Source organism: Cetorhinus maximus, chromosome X (genome assembly GCF_964194155.1).
Source record: "Cetorhinus maximus chromosome X, sCetMax3.hap1.1, whole genome shotgun sequence".
NCBI classification, from domain to species: domain Eukaryota; kingdom Metazoa; phylum Chordata; class Chondrichthyes; order Lamniformes; family Cetorhinidae; genus Cetorhinus; species Cetorhinus maximus.
Window position 1 is genome coordinate 3,010,404 of NC_135917.1, and position 12,939 is coordinate 3,023,342.

At 40.5% G+C, this 12,939-nt stretch overlaps 2 protein-coding genes across 2 annotated transcripts in view; one reads left to right on the forward strand and one right to left on the reverse strand.

Moving 5' to 3' along the window:
* Positions 1-10,230, forward strand: part of LOC144672641 (uncharacterized) — a 35,200-nt gene extending 24,970 nt beyond the window's left edge. Inside the window, exon 4 of the mRNA XM_078534504.1 lies at positions 10,095-10,230. Coding sequence (XP_078390630.1) covers positions 10,095-10,132 — 38 coding nt within the window. The 3' untranslated portion in view covers positions 10,133-10,230. The remainder of the gene's footprint in view (positions 1-10,094) is intronic.
* esyt1a (extended synaptotagmin-like protein 1a) overlaps positions 6,014-12,939 on the reverse strand; it is a 91,264-nt gene continuing 84,338 nt past the window's right edge. The window contains exons 24-31 of the mRNA XM_078534502.1: positions 10,926-11,012; positions 10,541-10,684; positions 10,075-10,322; positions 9,575-9,667; positions 7,909-8,040; positions 7,168-7,264; positions 6,786-6,835; positions 6,014-6,182 (exon numbers count right to left, since the gene is read on the reverse strand). Coding sequence (XP_078390628.1) covers positions 6,161-6,182; positions 6,786-6,835; positions 7,168-7,264; positions 7,909-8,040; positions 9,575-9,667; positions 10,075-10,322; positions 10,541-10,684; positions 10,926-11,012 — 873 coding nt within the window. The 3' untranslated portion in view covers positions 6,014-6,160. The remainder of the gene's footprint in view (positions 6,183-6,785; positions 6,836-7,167; positions 7,265-7,908; positions 8,041-9,574; positions 9,668-10,074; positions 10,323-10,540; positions 10,685-10,925; positions 11,013-12,939) is intronic.

A 12,939-nucleotide genomic window follows, 5' to 3' on the forward strand; every position in this document is an offset into this window, starting at 1 on the left:
CTTTATTACCTAGAGGGTGGTGACGGCCTGGAATGTGCTGCCTGGGAGGGTGGTGGAGGCGGGTTGCCTCATATCCTTTAAAAAGTACCTGGATGAGCACTTGGCACATCATAACATTCAAGGCTATGGGCCAAGTGCTGGTAAATGGGATTAGGTAGGTAGGTCAGGTGTTTCTCACGTGTCAGTGCAGACTCGATGGGCCGAAGGGCCTCTTCTGCACTGTGTGATGCACTTGGTTGCCAGGGTCTGTTCCTGTGGGTCCTTGTCAGTGGTAGCTAACATTACTGCCTTTGTACCCTCCAGCATGGAAAGCCATGTCCTTTCCAAAGCTGTCTGGCAAAACCACTTCCTATCCAACCTTCATCCAGCTTGGTATTTATTACAGGATCACAGATGGAATTAGAAAGAATATAAAATTTGAGGAGAGACAACATATTGCAACGGTGTAGGTTAAAGTGAGACGAGGAAGCAGCAGATGTAGCAGTCTTGTTTGAGGCTGCAGTAAGCTTTGAATCTTTAGTTTTAATTGACATCAACAACACTGAAAACGCAGAGAATAAAGATAAAGAGGCTGTGCCTGCTGTAATGCAAGAGGTTGCCTCTCGGATCTCTCATGACCTTGTGTCATGGTGCAATGATGGCCTTGTAGGCAATTCTGGGGATTTAGAGAAGTTGCAAATTTTATTTCGGCATGTGTACTGGAAATATCATTCAAATAACATGTCATTGAATAATAATTATTTCAGTTATTTATAATCCCAAATGAATTTTATTAATAACTAAGTCACTATTTCATGCGTTGTAGGTTTGTGTCTCCTAGGACAGTTCCCAAAGCTTGAAATGGGCAATGTGCTTCGAAATATTTATTTCAATAACAAGCCAGCTGTTGACTGAGGCAGGTTTTCAGGTTGCGGTGGAGCTAAGAGAACAGGACTTGTAGCAGCTGAGGGAAGGCCCGACCTACCTCTGGGGAGTGGCTACCTGCCGACCGCTTGTGCCCCATGACTCATCACGTGTAGATTCTCTATCCTCCTAAAGTATGCGCAATGCCGGTATCATAGTTGGTGACTACAAATGTCAGATTGACTGTTTCATTCAGTCTCTGGTACTGCTGCTTGGCCAGATGGCAGTTCTTGGGTATTTGAAAGGAGAAGGGCACAAGGGTAGGGTTGCAGTGAGGGAAGCAGAAGAGATTGAGAGATGTGTGAAGGATGAATTAGGTAGGAACATCACATCAACGTCAATCCTTAACCTTGCTGCTGGCCACAGCCTGAGTCATGGCAGGCACCATCTCTTCCACTAGATGAGGACATGCAGCCATGTAATGCGTTTGGCTGATGTGCTTGTCATGGTTCAGTAGCTTGCAGTGTGTGCCAAAGGTGTGAGATTTGCAGCAGTGTTTAGCCTGCAGGTGAAGTGAAGCTATGAAATTGAGATGAGAGTCATGATTGGAGATTGTTGGTAGGTGAGTGATAGGGGTATAGAGCATTGAGCAGTGTGAGCACCTAGTGGAACGCAGCATTTGAAGATGCATTCATTGACCTTGATCACTCATTCAAAATCATTGAATTTCTTTTGGAACTGCAGGTCCTCAGGGCTACACTTCTTGCATTGACCTCAATGGTTGTCTGTCCCCCTGTGGATAGAAGACGTCTCTGCTCTATCCATCGCACCAAGGCCTCCAGGACTGTCAGAGTACCTAGGAGCCTGTGTTCTGCTTTGTTGTGCTATTTCTGTCTCTTTCCAGGTCCAAATTACTTCTACAATGAATTTCAATGCCTGCTTAAACCAAAATGCACCAAGTCTTTTAAGAGCTGCAGGCTTGCTTGAACCCCTGCTAGCCCCTCAAGATTTTGCCTCCCTACTCGGGTGTGCAACTACTCGTGCAGTGCTGACTGCATGTTGCAATCATGTAAAGAAGCAGGCAGCAGAAGTTTATATGCTGCCTGCATCTGTGGTTAATTATGCATCATGATCCACACACCTGTTTTCAGGCCTTATCCAAGTTTTCCCCAAGATCATCTACATAAACTGAAACCCTGTGTGTCAGGTATAACATCTGAAAAATAAAACACTCAACAATGCTACACTCAAAGTCCTGCACTGAAATGTCAACCTAAATTATGTACTTTAGTCCTTGGCTTAAACCCACAATATTCTGATTCCAAGGCAAGAGCGCTACCACTGAGCCAAGCTACCCCATTTAATACAAGAGAAAGTAAATGATCAGAACTATAAAATAAAAGACTGTAGCTGCATTTTTGTTACTTTATTAGTTATGTATATCTGTGTATATATAGCAATACAATAAATGTACATGCTGAAGTATTCAACTATATCCATCATGAACAGTGATCTACATAATCAAGTGTCCAAATCATACAGTGCTATTATGGAACTATATCATCATTTGGCAAAATTTAACCATAAATGTGGCAGTTTATTTTATGCTAATAATGTTTAACTGTTGAGATATTTCCAACTAAAATTGCAATGTTTTATTTGTCACGTAACAAAATAATGGCTACATAATTCATATGAAAGGAATGCTCTAAATATTGAAGGTAAAAATTTATATTATAAAGTTATTTTTCACCATGTAGCACACTTCTGACATATGAGGAGCCGGAACCAGAATGAAACCCCATTGAATTGCACCAACTTTGAATCTAGGGATTGTCTGGAGAAGCCCATGAAAATCAGATCTGGAGCCAAGTTTAGCAAGTTTATCTCCAGTTTATCCACCTAAAAAATAAAACTTGGAGGTGAGAGTACTAAAACGGGCTTGATTTTCAATAGTTTACTAACTATGTCTATAGATTTACACTGGTCACTCGACTGTTTATCAAATATTTTATGGTGCAGCCTTTCAAACCTTGCTTCATATACTATACCATTATACAAAAGTTATGCAACATGATATATTGGAGTTAAAGACAAACCTCCTAGATCCGTTGGTTTTTTTCAGGTTGGCAAATATGGATAGCATGATCCAAGCTATATGTCAGTGAAGAAAATATTTATATAACACCTTTCACAACCATAGGGCATTCCAAAATGCTTCACCGCTAAGTGTTTTTGAAGTGTAGTCACTGTTATAATGCAGGGAAACGTAGCAGCCAATTTGCACACAGCAAACTCCCACAAACAGCATTGAGACAAATGAGCAGATAATCTGTTTTTAGTGATGTTGGTTGATACAAAATATAAGTTCCAAATTAAAGCATTCAAAATTTATAAAAGTGAAAAAAGCAACAAAGAAAAATCCAAATTGATAGTTTTGCTATATAAATCTGAGAAGCCAGAATTGTTTGTGATTTTTGCATGTAGATTTACAAAGCTATCCAACATTCAGAAGCAGCACAGCATCACCTCTTAGTGATAAACACATATTTGGTCATGATAATCTGTCACTAGTGAACATTTTAAAGTCCGTAGTTATATTATTAGCAACACCTTTTTATTGGAGTAAAAAGCATAGGTCTGGGCATTTCTGAATTAGAAACTTATAGTTTGAAGTTCTTTAGTAGTGTATGCAGTTAAACAACTGTCCTTTTAAACAGCTTTAAGATACAATGTGAGATTATGTATTGAAGTCACCAAAATTCCAACTGTTAAACCTCAGTCTCAGCTTTACTCAACTACTCAAAGATGAACATGCAAAACAGACTCCTAGAGGAAGGAGGTAGTTGACTCAAGTCAGTTAACTCATTAAAAAGGAGCTGCATGGAAATCCATTGAAAAGGACGGTTGAGGGTCACAGAGATCGTAACAGCAAGGGCTGGGAGAAGGGAATCCTTGCTCAACTAATCATTCATGGACTTTGGATAGAGTGAGCTTAATGGGCCAGTGACCAAATGGCTGTAAAAACTTAGCTTTGTTTCCCAACTAATGTGACTGGACATCAATTGCACTGAAGGGTGTGTGGGTGTTTCGCCACTGGAATGATTCTGACCGTACTTATGTGGTAGCCACTGATCTCGAGAGCTGCTCAGATTCTAGAGGTCACAAACTTGGTGACTGAGGACCTAGGTTTATATAGATGAGCTACAATTACAATAGGTACTGAATCCGCTGAATTTCCGCTTAAATACTGGGTCTGCTATGCTTGGGTGGGTGAGACTGACCCCCATTTCATGTCTGTGACAGCTGATCAGATACAGGCCCCTTGAATACATGAGCACAGTGGGCCTTTTCCAGCCAGGAGATCTAACATGTGACCATGAAATTGCTCTCATGAAAAATCTGAGTGGCCATTTTTCACCATGATTAAGGGCCCACTGGAGCACTTTAGGGCAGGGTCTTGTTGCCCCAGCTTTTGGGCTCAAAATGAATGGAGAAATGTAGTTGGGCATGCCCACCCTAGAAGTACTGCAATTAGTGACTTGAAGTGCCTGCTTGAATATTCACTTGAATATGCTAATATCAGATTGTGCAAAAAGTGTGCAGAGCATGTACCGCTTCACAGGATCTACTTGTAGCACCCAAGCTGGCTGGGAGTTTGCACAGACTGGTAAGCTACACTGGAGTGTTTAACTCGCTGGTACTATGGCGGAGTGATTTTGAGTGAACCTAAAGCCTTCATTGTCAGGTACATGTTTTCAACATATGAAATTAGTAATATGTCAGTTTCTTTAATTTATTCATGGGATGTGAGCCTTTCTGGTAAAGCCATTTTTTTGAATTGCCGCAATCTATCCTTGCGGTTTTTCATAAACTGACTGGCTTGCTATGCCATTTCAGAGTGTAGTCGAGAGACAACCACATTGCTGTGGATCTGGAGTCAGACTGGTAAGGACAACATGTTTCCTTCTGTAAAAAGACATTATTAGTGAACCAGTTGGGCCTTTACAACAATACAGTAGGTTCATCATCACCATTTATTTAATTAATTTAAATTCCCCAACTGGCGAGGTTGGATTTAAACACTCATTGTGGGATTATTAGGCTGCTAACATAGCCACTATGTCACCACACCCTCTCGATGTTTGAGAACGTGAAATGTACAGGCTTTCTCAAAGCTAATCACATAAAAAGAAAAACCTGGTATGTAGCAGAAAATGTTTGTACGTTTATGCAAACCTCCAAACTACAAACTATTAGTTATAAAAAGCATCTTAATACTGTACACAATGGCTTCAAGCAACCCATTGTTGAACTTGGCACTTAATACAATTTTATTCACCATGGAGCCTCGGGCACTGCTCATAGCAACGAGAAACATAGAGGCCAGGTGTGGGGCTATGCCCCTCAATAGACTTCTGCTATAACTGCCAGATCTTGCACAACAAACACTCCAGTGGAGCAAGTTTTCCCAGTTCTGACACACCTCTTAGTTTTTTGACAGTGCTGAATTCCAGAAGTGGGTTGCTTTTAAAAGACACTGAACACAGCAAAATTCATTAATGGCTACATATGCAATTTAACAATTCACATATTTTGTCACTTGGTTGCTTCACAGACCCCAGAGCAATTCTACTCTGAGCTGTTCACACACAGCCTGCCCAAAGCATCAGAAAGCCACATTTTTACATTAATTCAGGAAGAAAACAGGAGTAAAAGTAATAAGTAGCTCCTGGTAATGCAGGCAGCCTGATTGTGGTGCACCAGCATATAAAATGTTAATGAAGCCCAAGGCCAATATGCTGCACCAGGTCTAAAGAACAGAAATGAAACACTTTTCCACCCCCTCAGATCAGCACACTTCCTATGGGTCTAAGTTGTGTAATACCCAACATAACGCTTACTATAAAATTCTGTCATGGCTTAGTTTCAATTTCTGCTGTGCCAGTGGGACATGTCCGTTTTTATGTTACGCGACAGGCAGCATTGCACTGAAAACTCCTAAACTTCTTTCACATTGGAACTTAGGTTTAGGAAGTAATTGTAAGGATCCTGAGAACCACAGGTATTGTATAGATGTTTAGATAAGCTTAAATTGTTTTCAAATGGGAGGGGACTAATGTTGCAAATAGCGGATGAAAAATGTGGCGCTCTCAATACTCAAACTTTGTGAATTAAAACAAAAACATAGTAATTGAATACAAAATACCATTAAAAATTGTGACATAATACTTTAAGCGGTATAAAATACTTCAATGGAAATAAAACCATTCATGAACAAAAACAATTGTGAAATGGGCTTAAGGCCACTGAGCCACTATTCTTCCTTCAAATCGAACCTGTAACATGAAGAAAAGTTTTATTTTAATATGCAATTTTGTAAAATCTATGTACCATATCTTTAGAAAAATGTTTTCTCACATCCTCGCCTTAAGATACTGACTCCTCACTGGGGTACAGTTTCAGAAACTGGCCACCCTTCAGTGCCTCTCAAAAGTGGTTTATACGTTATATGTCAAGTTTCAATTGTTAAGGATATCACAGCTGTGAGCCTGATACAATGGCCCACAGCTTGTAATGGGGAGACTTGTGATGACTAGTTGGTAATACCGCCTACCAGATTCTGATAATCAAATTGCACCTCACTGTTTGAGAGAAGTTTAGGCAAGAAGTTCTACTAATCTGCTAATCAGTCTGGGTTGCATTTCCGTCATTCTCTCAAATCATGAATCCAAAACTCCTGCATTCACCATGAGATGATGGACCATATTCTCTAAACTTCAGCTGAATGGAAATCTATACTAGTTTGATTTAAGAAAATGGGGAGATTTATATTAGTGATAACATGGTAAGTTCCAGTAAGAAAATAGTTAACGGATAATGACACACAACTGCTTGGCTCATGTTGTCTTATTCTCCCACAATATGGCTTGCTCACTTACCACTGTGTTATCTCCTGAGTCAGGTTAAGCTGAGAGAGATCAAAACAGAGCTAGAAGAGAAGCAGAGATAAGGGATCTGATTAGAACCCAGATTCAGTAAAATTATGACAGGGCACAAAGTAAATACCCAGAAGTAATTACAAGAGGGGCTTAGAATGATCATGACCTCGAGAACATTCTCAACTACCAACAGTGTTCATGATTTGCCTAAAGATTTTTTTAAAATCCTCAATTGATACAATTTGTAGATATTCAATTTTTCCAGATCAATCATGATCATTTAAAATAATTGCAGTAGAATTGCAAATGTTGGATTTATTATATAAATTAGAATTTTTTTTTGTATCGTTGGGTTTTGAAAGTTGTGCAGTATATACAATACCTTTCCAATCTCTCTGGACATGAAGGAAACATTGTTCTTTACAGTAAGGTCCAGCTTTCTCTTCTGTGCTTCCTCTAATGGTATTTCAAACTCAAATCTGGAAGAACATGAAGTCTAGAATGAGAAAAGGCCATTCAGCCCCATTAGCTCAGCTCCTGTTGATTCTATTATGGACTCCCTCCCGTACTAATTGTTGTTCTCTTATTTTAAGGCTACCTGTCCGGGAAAAAAGAAATCAAGCAATGTTGCCCATTATCCCCCTTCTTGACAGATTTTGATCCACTTCCTTTTGACCCCAGACCCAACTTTGCAATTTGGGAGGTTCCACACGTGGGGGGAAAAAAAGGACAGATTTCTTCTGCTTAGAGCATATGTATGGGGACAGTGTGTAGAAGAACATTTTCACAGCTATGGAGGCAATTGGATTATTGTTTGTAAAACATAGCAATATACAAGTTATGTGCCTGTTATTTCACTAAAATACCCTCTTAAATCTCTCATTTCTCCTGTATAGTTGGAAGTAATAAATATGTGCAAAGATTGGATTTTGTGCTTATGATTTTACTGTTGAAATGAGATAAAGTTCAGCACAACAGGGTGTTCAAAGAACTGCTATCTATGTTACCCCTAATATTCAAGTATCCTGATGATATGTATGGGTTGTTCCCATTTCCCTGTTTTCTATTCACTTTGCCTTGGATCTCTTTTCCTTCAGTTTCTCATCTATTCTTCACTCCTTACTTGTCATTATACTCGGGATTGATTGTTTTCTTCTTTACACTCGTTTTTCTCTTTGTCACTCGATTTTTGTCAGGAAGTAGAATTAGAGACACATATGGGTCAGGGATCTCCTTGGAATGGAGCTTCAGATTCCTGCAACAAACAACCAATCAACATTTAGCAAAGTTTTCGTTCATATTGTGGGGTAAGATTGAAAGTGATCTCTGCTGTCTTTCATGGAAACTGCCTTCTTCAACATTTGACTCTCCTCCATAACTCTTTCCAATGCCAGTGGATACAGGCACTCTTGGAGCTACCTCATGCCCTTGTTTTTTTTCTCCTCATTCCCCATGAGCCAGAATATTCTACATTGTGAAGCACTATCTACTGCTGCTCCTAGCTGAAGGGTGGCTGTAACTTGCATCCACAACCATTGGAATTGGAAGCCAGTGTTTGGAGGCAAATTAAACCCAAGGTACAGGTCATTTTCTTTTGTTACAGTAACACCATTCTCTGCTCTTAATTATTACAAATGTCTCTAAACTGTTTTATCCTTTTTAAAAAAACTACAACAGGATAAAATTATCAGAACAGTCTCCTGGGCTGCATACAACTGAATGATTACATTCACGTGTGTGTGGGGGGGGGGAAAATCGCTGATGAGGTAGAATCACAGTCAATCATCCCTCATGCTCCCAAGTAGCTCTTTTGCCTTGGAGCTGCACCTGAATGTCTTTCATGTTAAGTTCTGCAAGCTCAGAGGAATCTAGTGAAACTTATTGTCCACTAAAATCAACACAAAATTAGTCCCGACTCCACCAACGAAGTAACTGTGGTTGGGATCAAAACTCAGGGCTCTAGTGCTGCAGACTGATGCGTTGCATTTTCCATTGTTATTTCTTATTCAGTCTGCTAAGAATCATGATAAACCATTGAGCAGTGATTACTACCACGAAGTAGTTGAAGTGAATAGCATAGGTGCATTTAGGGGAAGCTAGCTAAGTACTTGAGAGGGAAAGGAATAAAATGAATGATATATGGATACAGCTTAGCTGGAGCATAAACACCAGCATTGACCAATTGAGCCAAATGGCCTGTTTCTATGCTGTTTATGTAAAGACAGTGTCACTACAGCCTGTCAATGCTATATAAATGATTTCCCATTTAAACAATGAAAGCTGTTATTCTGTGAAGATAATTTTACACAAAACTAGGAATCGTGGATGAAGTGTTTTTAAATGATCGAAGAAGCATGTTATTGAAGAAGGATCACCAGACCTTGGAAGGGGCACAATAATGATTAAAGTGATTCTACGCTAGATTACATAATTTTCAATTTAGGAATTACCATCTGCACATTCTTAAAACATTTGATAATTTACTACAGTTAACTGAAATGTTCCAATATCTGAACATTCTTACATTTGGAAATTGATATGACTAAACGCTGCAGCTACGGTACTCCCAAATCTAGAACTACTGCATAAAGGTGCCATTATATTCTGATGGAGGAGAGAAAAAGAGCATACAAAGTGCATATCCTGTGGTATTCCATTCATTGAGTGACTAAAAGGTGTAGGTGATTCAGTACAGGATATATGAAACTGTCCACAGATGATTTTAACTATGATTTGTACAGTATAATGATTTATTAGTAAAATGCAATTACTGCCTCCCAAACCCTTACCTGCAGGAATGTACTACAAGCAGCAGTCTCCCTTGCTGCACATTGTACTGCAGTGTCAGCTTGATCTGTGGCGACTCTGAAACATCCATTTTACTGAAACAGGAAGAGGACAGCAACTGTGGTTATATGAAAAGACGAGCAACAACTGCAGAGCATGGTTTCCAAGCAATCAGCCAACAAGTTAGCTATCAACTCCGGTTCCCCCCCCCAGTTGTGTGGACACTCAATAACTCAAATGTTAAGAAGCCCCCAGCTGCACTCCAATTTCGTCCCCGATTTTCCAGTGCAAAGTGCAGTGGTGGGAGGTGTGGGGCTGGGGGTTCACCAAGGGCAGAAAAACGATGTGCTTCCATTCTCTTACCACAATGCCCTGTTCCCCTAAAGTGCACTGTGCCTGTATGATTTAACCCTTGGTCATGCCGCACAAAGTGTCGTCAACATAGGCAAATTCCAGTGTAGAATTTATGCAATTGGTATGAAAATATAAAGTTGCTGTCTACCGATTCATTCTCTGTCGCAGATCCAGTTCAGATGACGCTGACTCGCTGGTTGAAATGATGTTGTGCTCGGAAGCAAAAGAGGACACTGAATGGTTGCTGGGATCATTCGCTAATGACGAAATGGGTTTCGATTCACTCTCGTCACTAACTGAAGGCGAGAAGGATACATTCTCCACCTCATAGTTAGCTGGTTCCTGTGCCGCGGTCTGAATTGAGAAAAGCTCCCTGGAATGCTCAGAAACTAGGATCTGTGGCATAATAAAAACAAAGACAGAGCATTGACATTATATAAAGAACAGTTGGAGCAAACCCATTCTATAAAACAGAGCACCCACATATAACAGAACACTTGGAGCTGCCTCATGATTAAGAGATCAACACAAGCCCCATTAAGTGCTAAAGGTCATCAATCACAATAGAAAGCATTTTCACCCACAAAGTCAATACTTGATTCATATTATCTTACCCCCAGCATGACTTTTAACATGATTTTACTATTGGGTCCTGAATTTTCCAACTGAAACCATTTGTCCAAGGTCAGATTCTTGTTGGCCAGCAGTTGGGAGAGTGGAAATGTCAGAGTCCCCAGGACATAACTGTCATCCTTAACCTAGGGAACAATTTTGAAAATACTTTTTAAAATGAAAATATCACATGCTAGAACCATTGCAATCAAGTAAAGGGATGAGAGATATATAGTGGTTTAAAATAAGACAAAAATAAAATCCACTAGATCTACAATGGTATGGTGTTCCTGTTCCATTGAGTTAGGTTTGCTGACATGATATAACCAAGATGTAAAATAGCTGATTAACAATAGCATTTCATGCTCTGGCATTCCTGCAGTTTACCTGAACCTCCATACGTTCCTTATTTGGATTCCCTACAAGGAATGAAAATGACTCCTCCCAAATGGGTAGTTCTGTGCTACTAATAACCTGTAAAAGAGAAGGACACCATTAACAGTTTGTAATTGTGCACAAAGAACAAAAAATGTTTATTAAGTGGGAGCTTCAGCAATGTAACCTCCAATCTTAAAACTCTCAGACAGTAGAATCTAACCCATTGCACCATCCAGTTCCCTCTAACATACCAAGATCCACTTTGCTTTAAAGATACCCTTTCTGCCTTCTTTAAAATAGGTTCTGGAGGAGAGGTTAATTCTCTGGTCATAAAAGTGGGAGTCTCATCATCAGGAATGGAATCAAACACTCACAGGGCAGGTAAAACATGGGTTAGAGTAGAGTAGAGATCCCTTACTCAGTCCTGTGATGTTCCTCAACCTAATCTCAAAATCCATATACCATATCAGTGTGACACATGATTATCTCCATCTCCCTTAACAGCCATCCTTACAGCCTTTCTGACCAAGCTGCAAATAATTGGTGCAGAATTAATATCACCCAGATGAGGAGTGAGATCATGATTTCATATGTTATCAGGTTGTTACTGTAACTGCTTTATTGTGGTTCTCACCACCGCCATGTAGATGTTGGTTTGTGAAATGGAACTGAGAATTGATACTAAATCGTGCTGCAGGCTACGTTGTGAACTGGTAAGGAAGTTGTCCAATGGTACCCATCTGAGGAAATGTTTTTTGCTGTTGGAGTGGTTGTTTGTCATAGAGTCAGAGGTCTACAGCACAGAAAAAGGCCCTTTGGCCCATTGAATCTGCACTGGTCAAACAAGTACCTAACTATTCTAATCCCATTTTCCAGCACTAGGCAAGTAGCCTTGTATGCCATGGCATTGCAAGTGCACATCCAAATACTTCTTAAATGTTATGAGGGTTTCTACCTCTACCACCACCACCCTTTCAGGCAGTGAGTTCCAGATTCCCACCACCCTCTGGGTGAAAAAATTCTTCCTCGCATCCCCTCACCTTAAATCTATGCCGCCTGGTTATTGATCCCTCCATCAAGGGGAAAAGTTCCTTCCTGTCTACCCTATCTATGCCCCTCATAATTTTATACACCTCAATCACGTTCCCCCTCAATCTCCTCTGCTCCAGAGAAAACATCCCCAGTCTATCCAATCTTTCCTCGAAACTAAAACTCTCCAGCCCAGGCAACACCCTGGTAAATCTCCTCTGCATTCTCTCTAGTGCAATCACATCCTTCCTATAATGCGGATTCCAGAACTGCACGCAATACTCTAGCTGTGGCCTAACCAGCGTTTTATACAGTTCCAGCATAACCTCCCTGCTCTTATATTCTACGCCTCAGCTAATAAAGGCAAGTATCCCATATGCCTTCTTAACCACCTTATCTACCTGTCCCACTACCTTAAGGGACCGGTGGACATGCATACCAAGGTCCCTCTGATCCTCGGTACTTCCCAGGGTCCTACATTCATCATGTATTCCCGTGCCTTGTTTGTCCTGCCCAAGTGCATCACCTCACACTTATCTGGATTAAATTCCATTTGCCACTGATCAGCCCATCTGACCAGCCCGTCTATATCCTCCTGTAATCTAAGGCTATTCTCCTCACTGTTTACCACCCCACCAATTTTCGTATCATCTGAGAACTTACTTATCAACCCTCCTACATTCAAGTCTAAATCTTTTATATATACCATAAACAGCAAGGGACCCAACACCAATCCCTGTGGAACCCCACTGGACACAGGCATCCAGTCACAAAAACACCCCTCAACCATCACCCTCTGCTTCCTGCCACTCAGCCAATTCTGGATCCAATTTGCCAAATTGCCTTGGATCCCATGGGCTCTTACCTTTGTTATCAGTCTCCCATGCGGGACCTTATCAAAAGCCTTGCTGAAGTCCAAGTAGACTACGTCAAATGCATTGCCCTCATCTACACACCTGGTCACCTCTTCGAAAAATTCAATCAAATTGGTTAG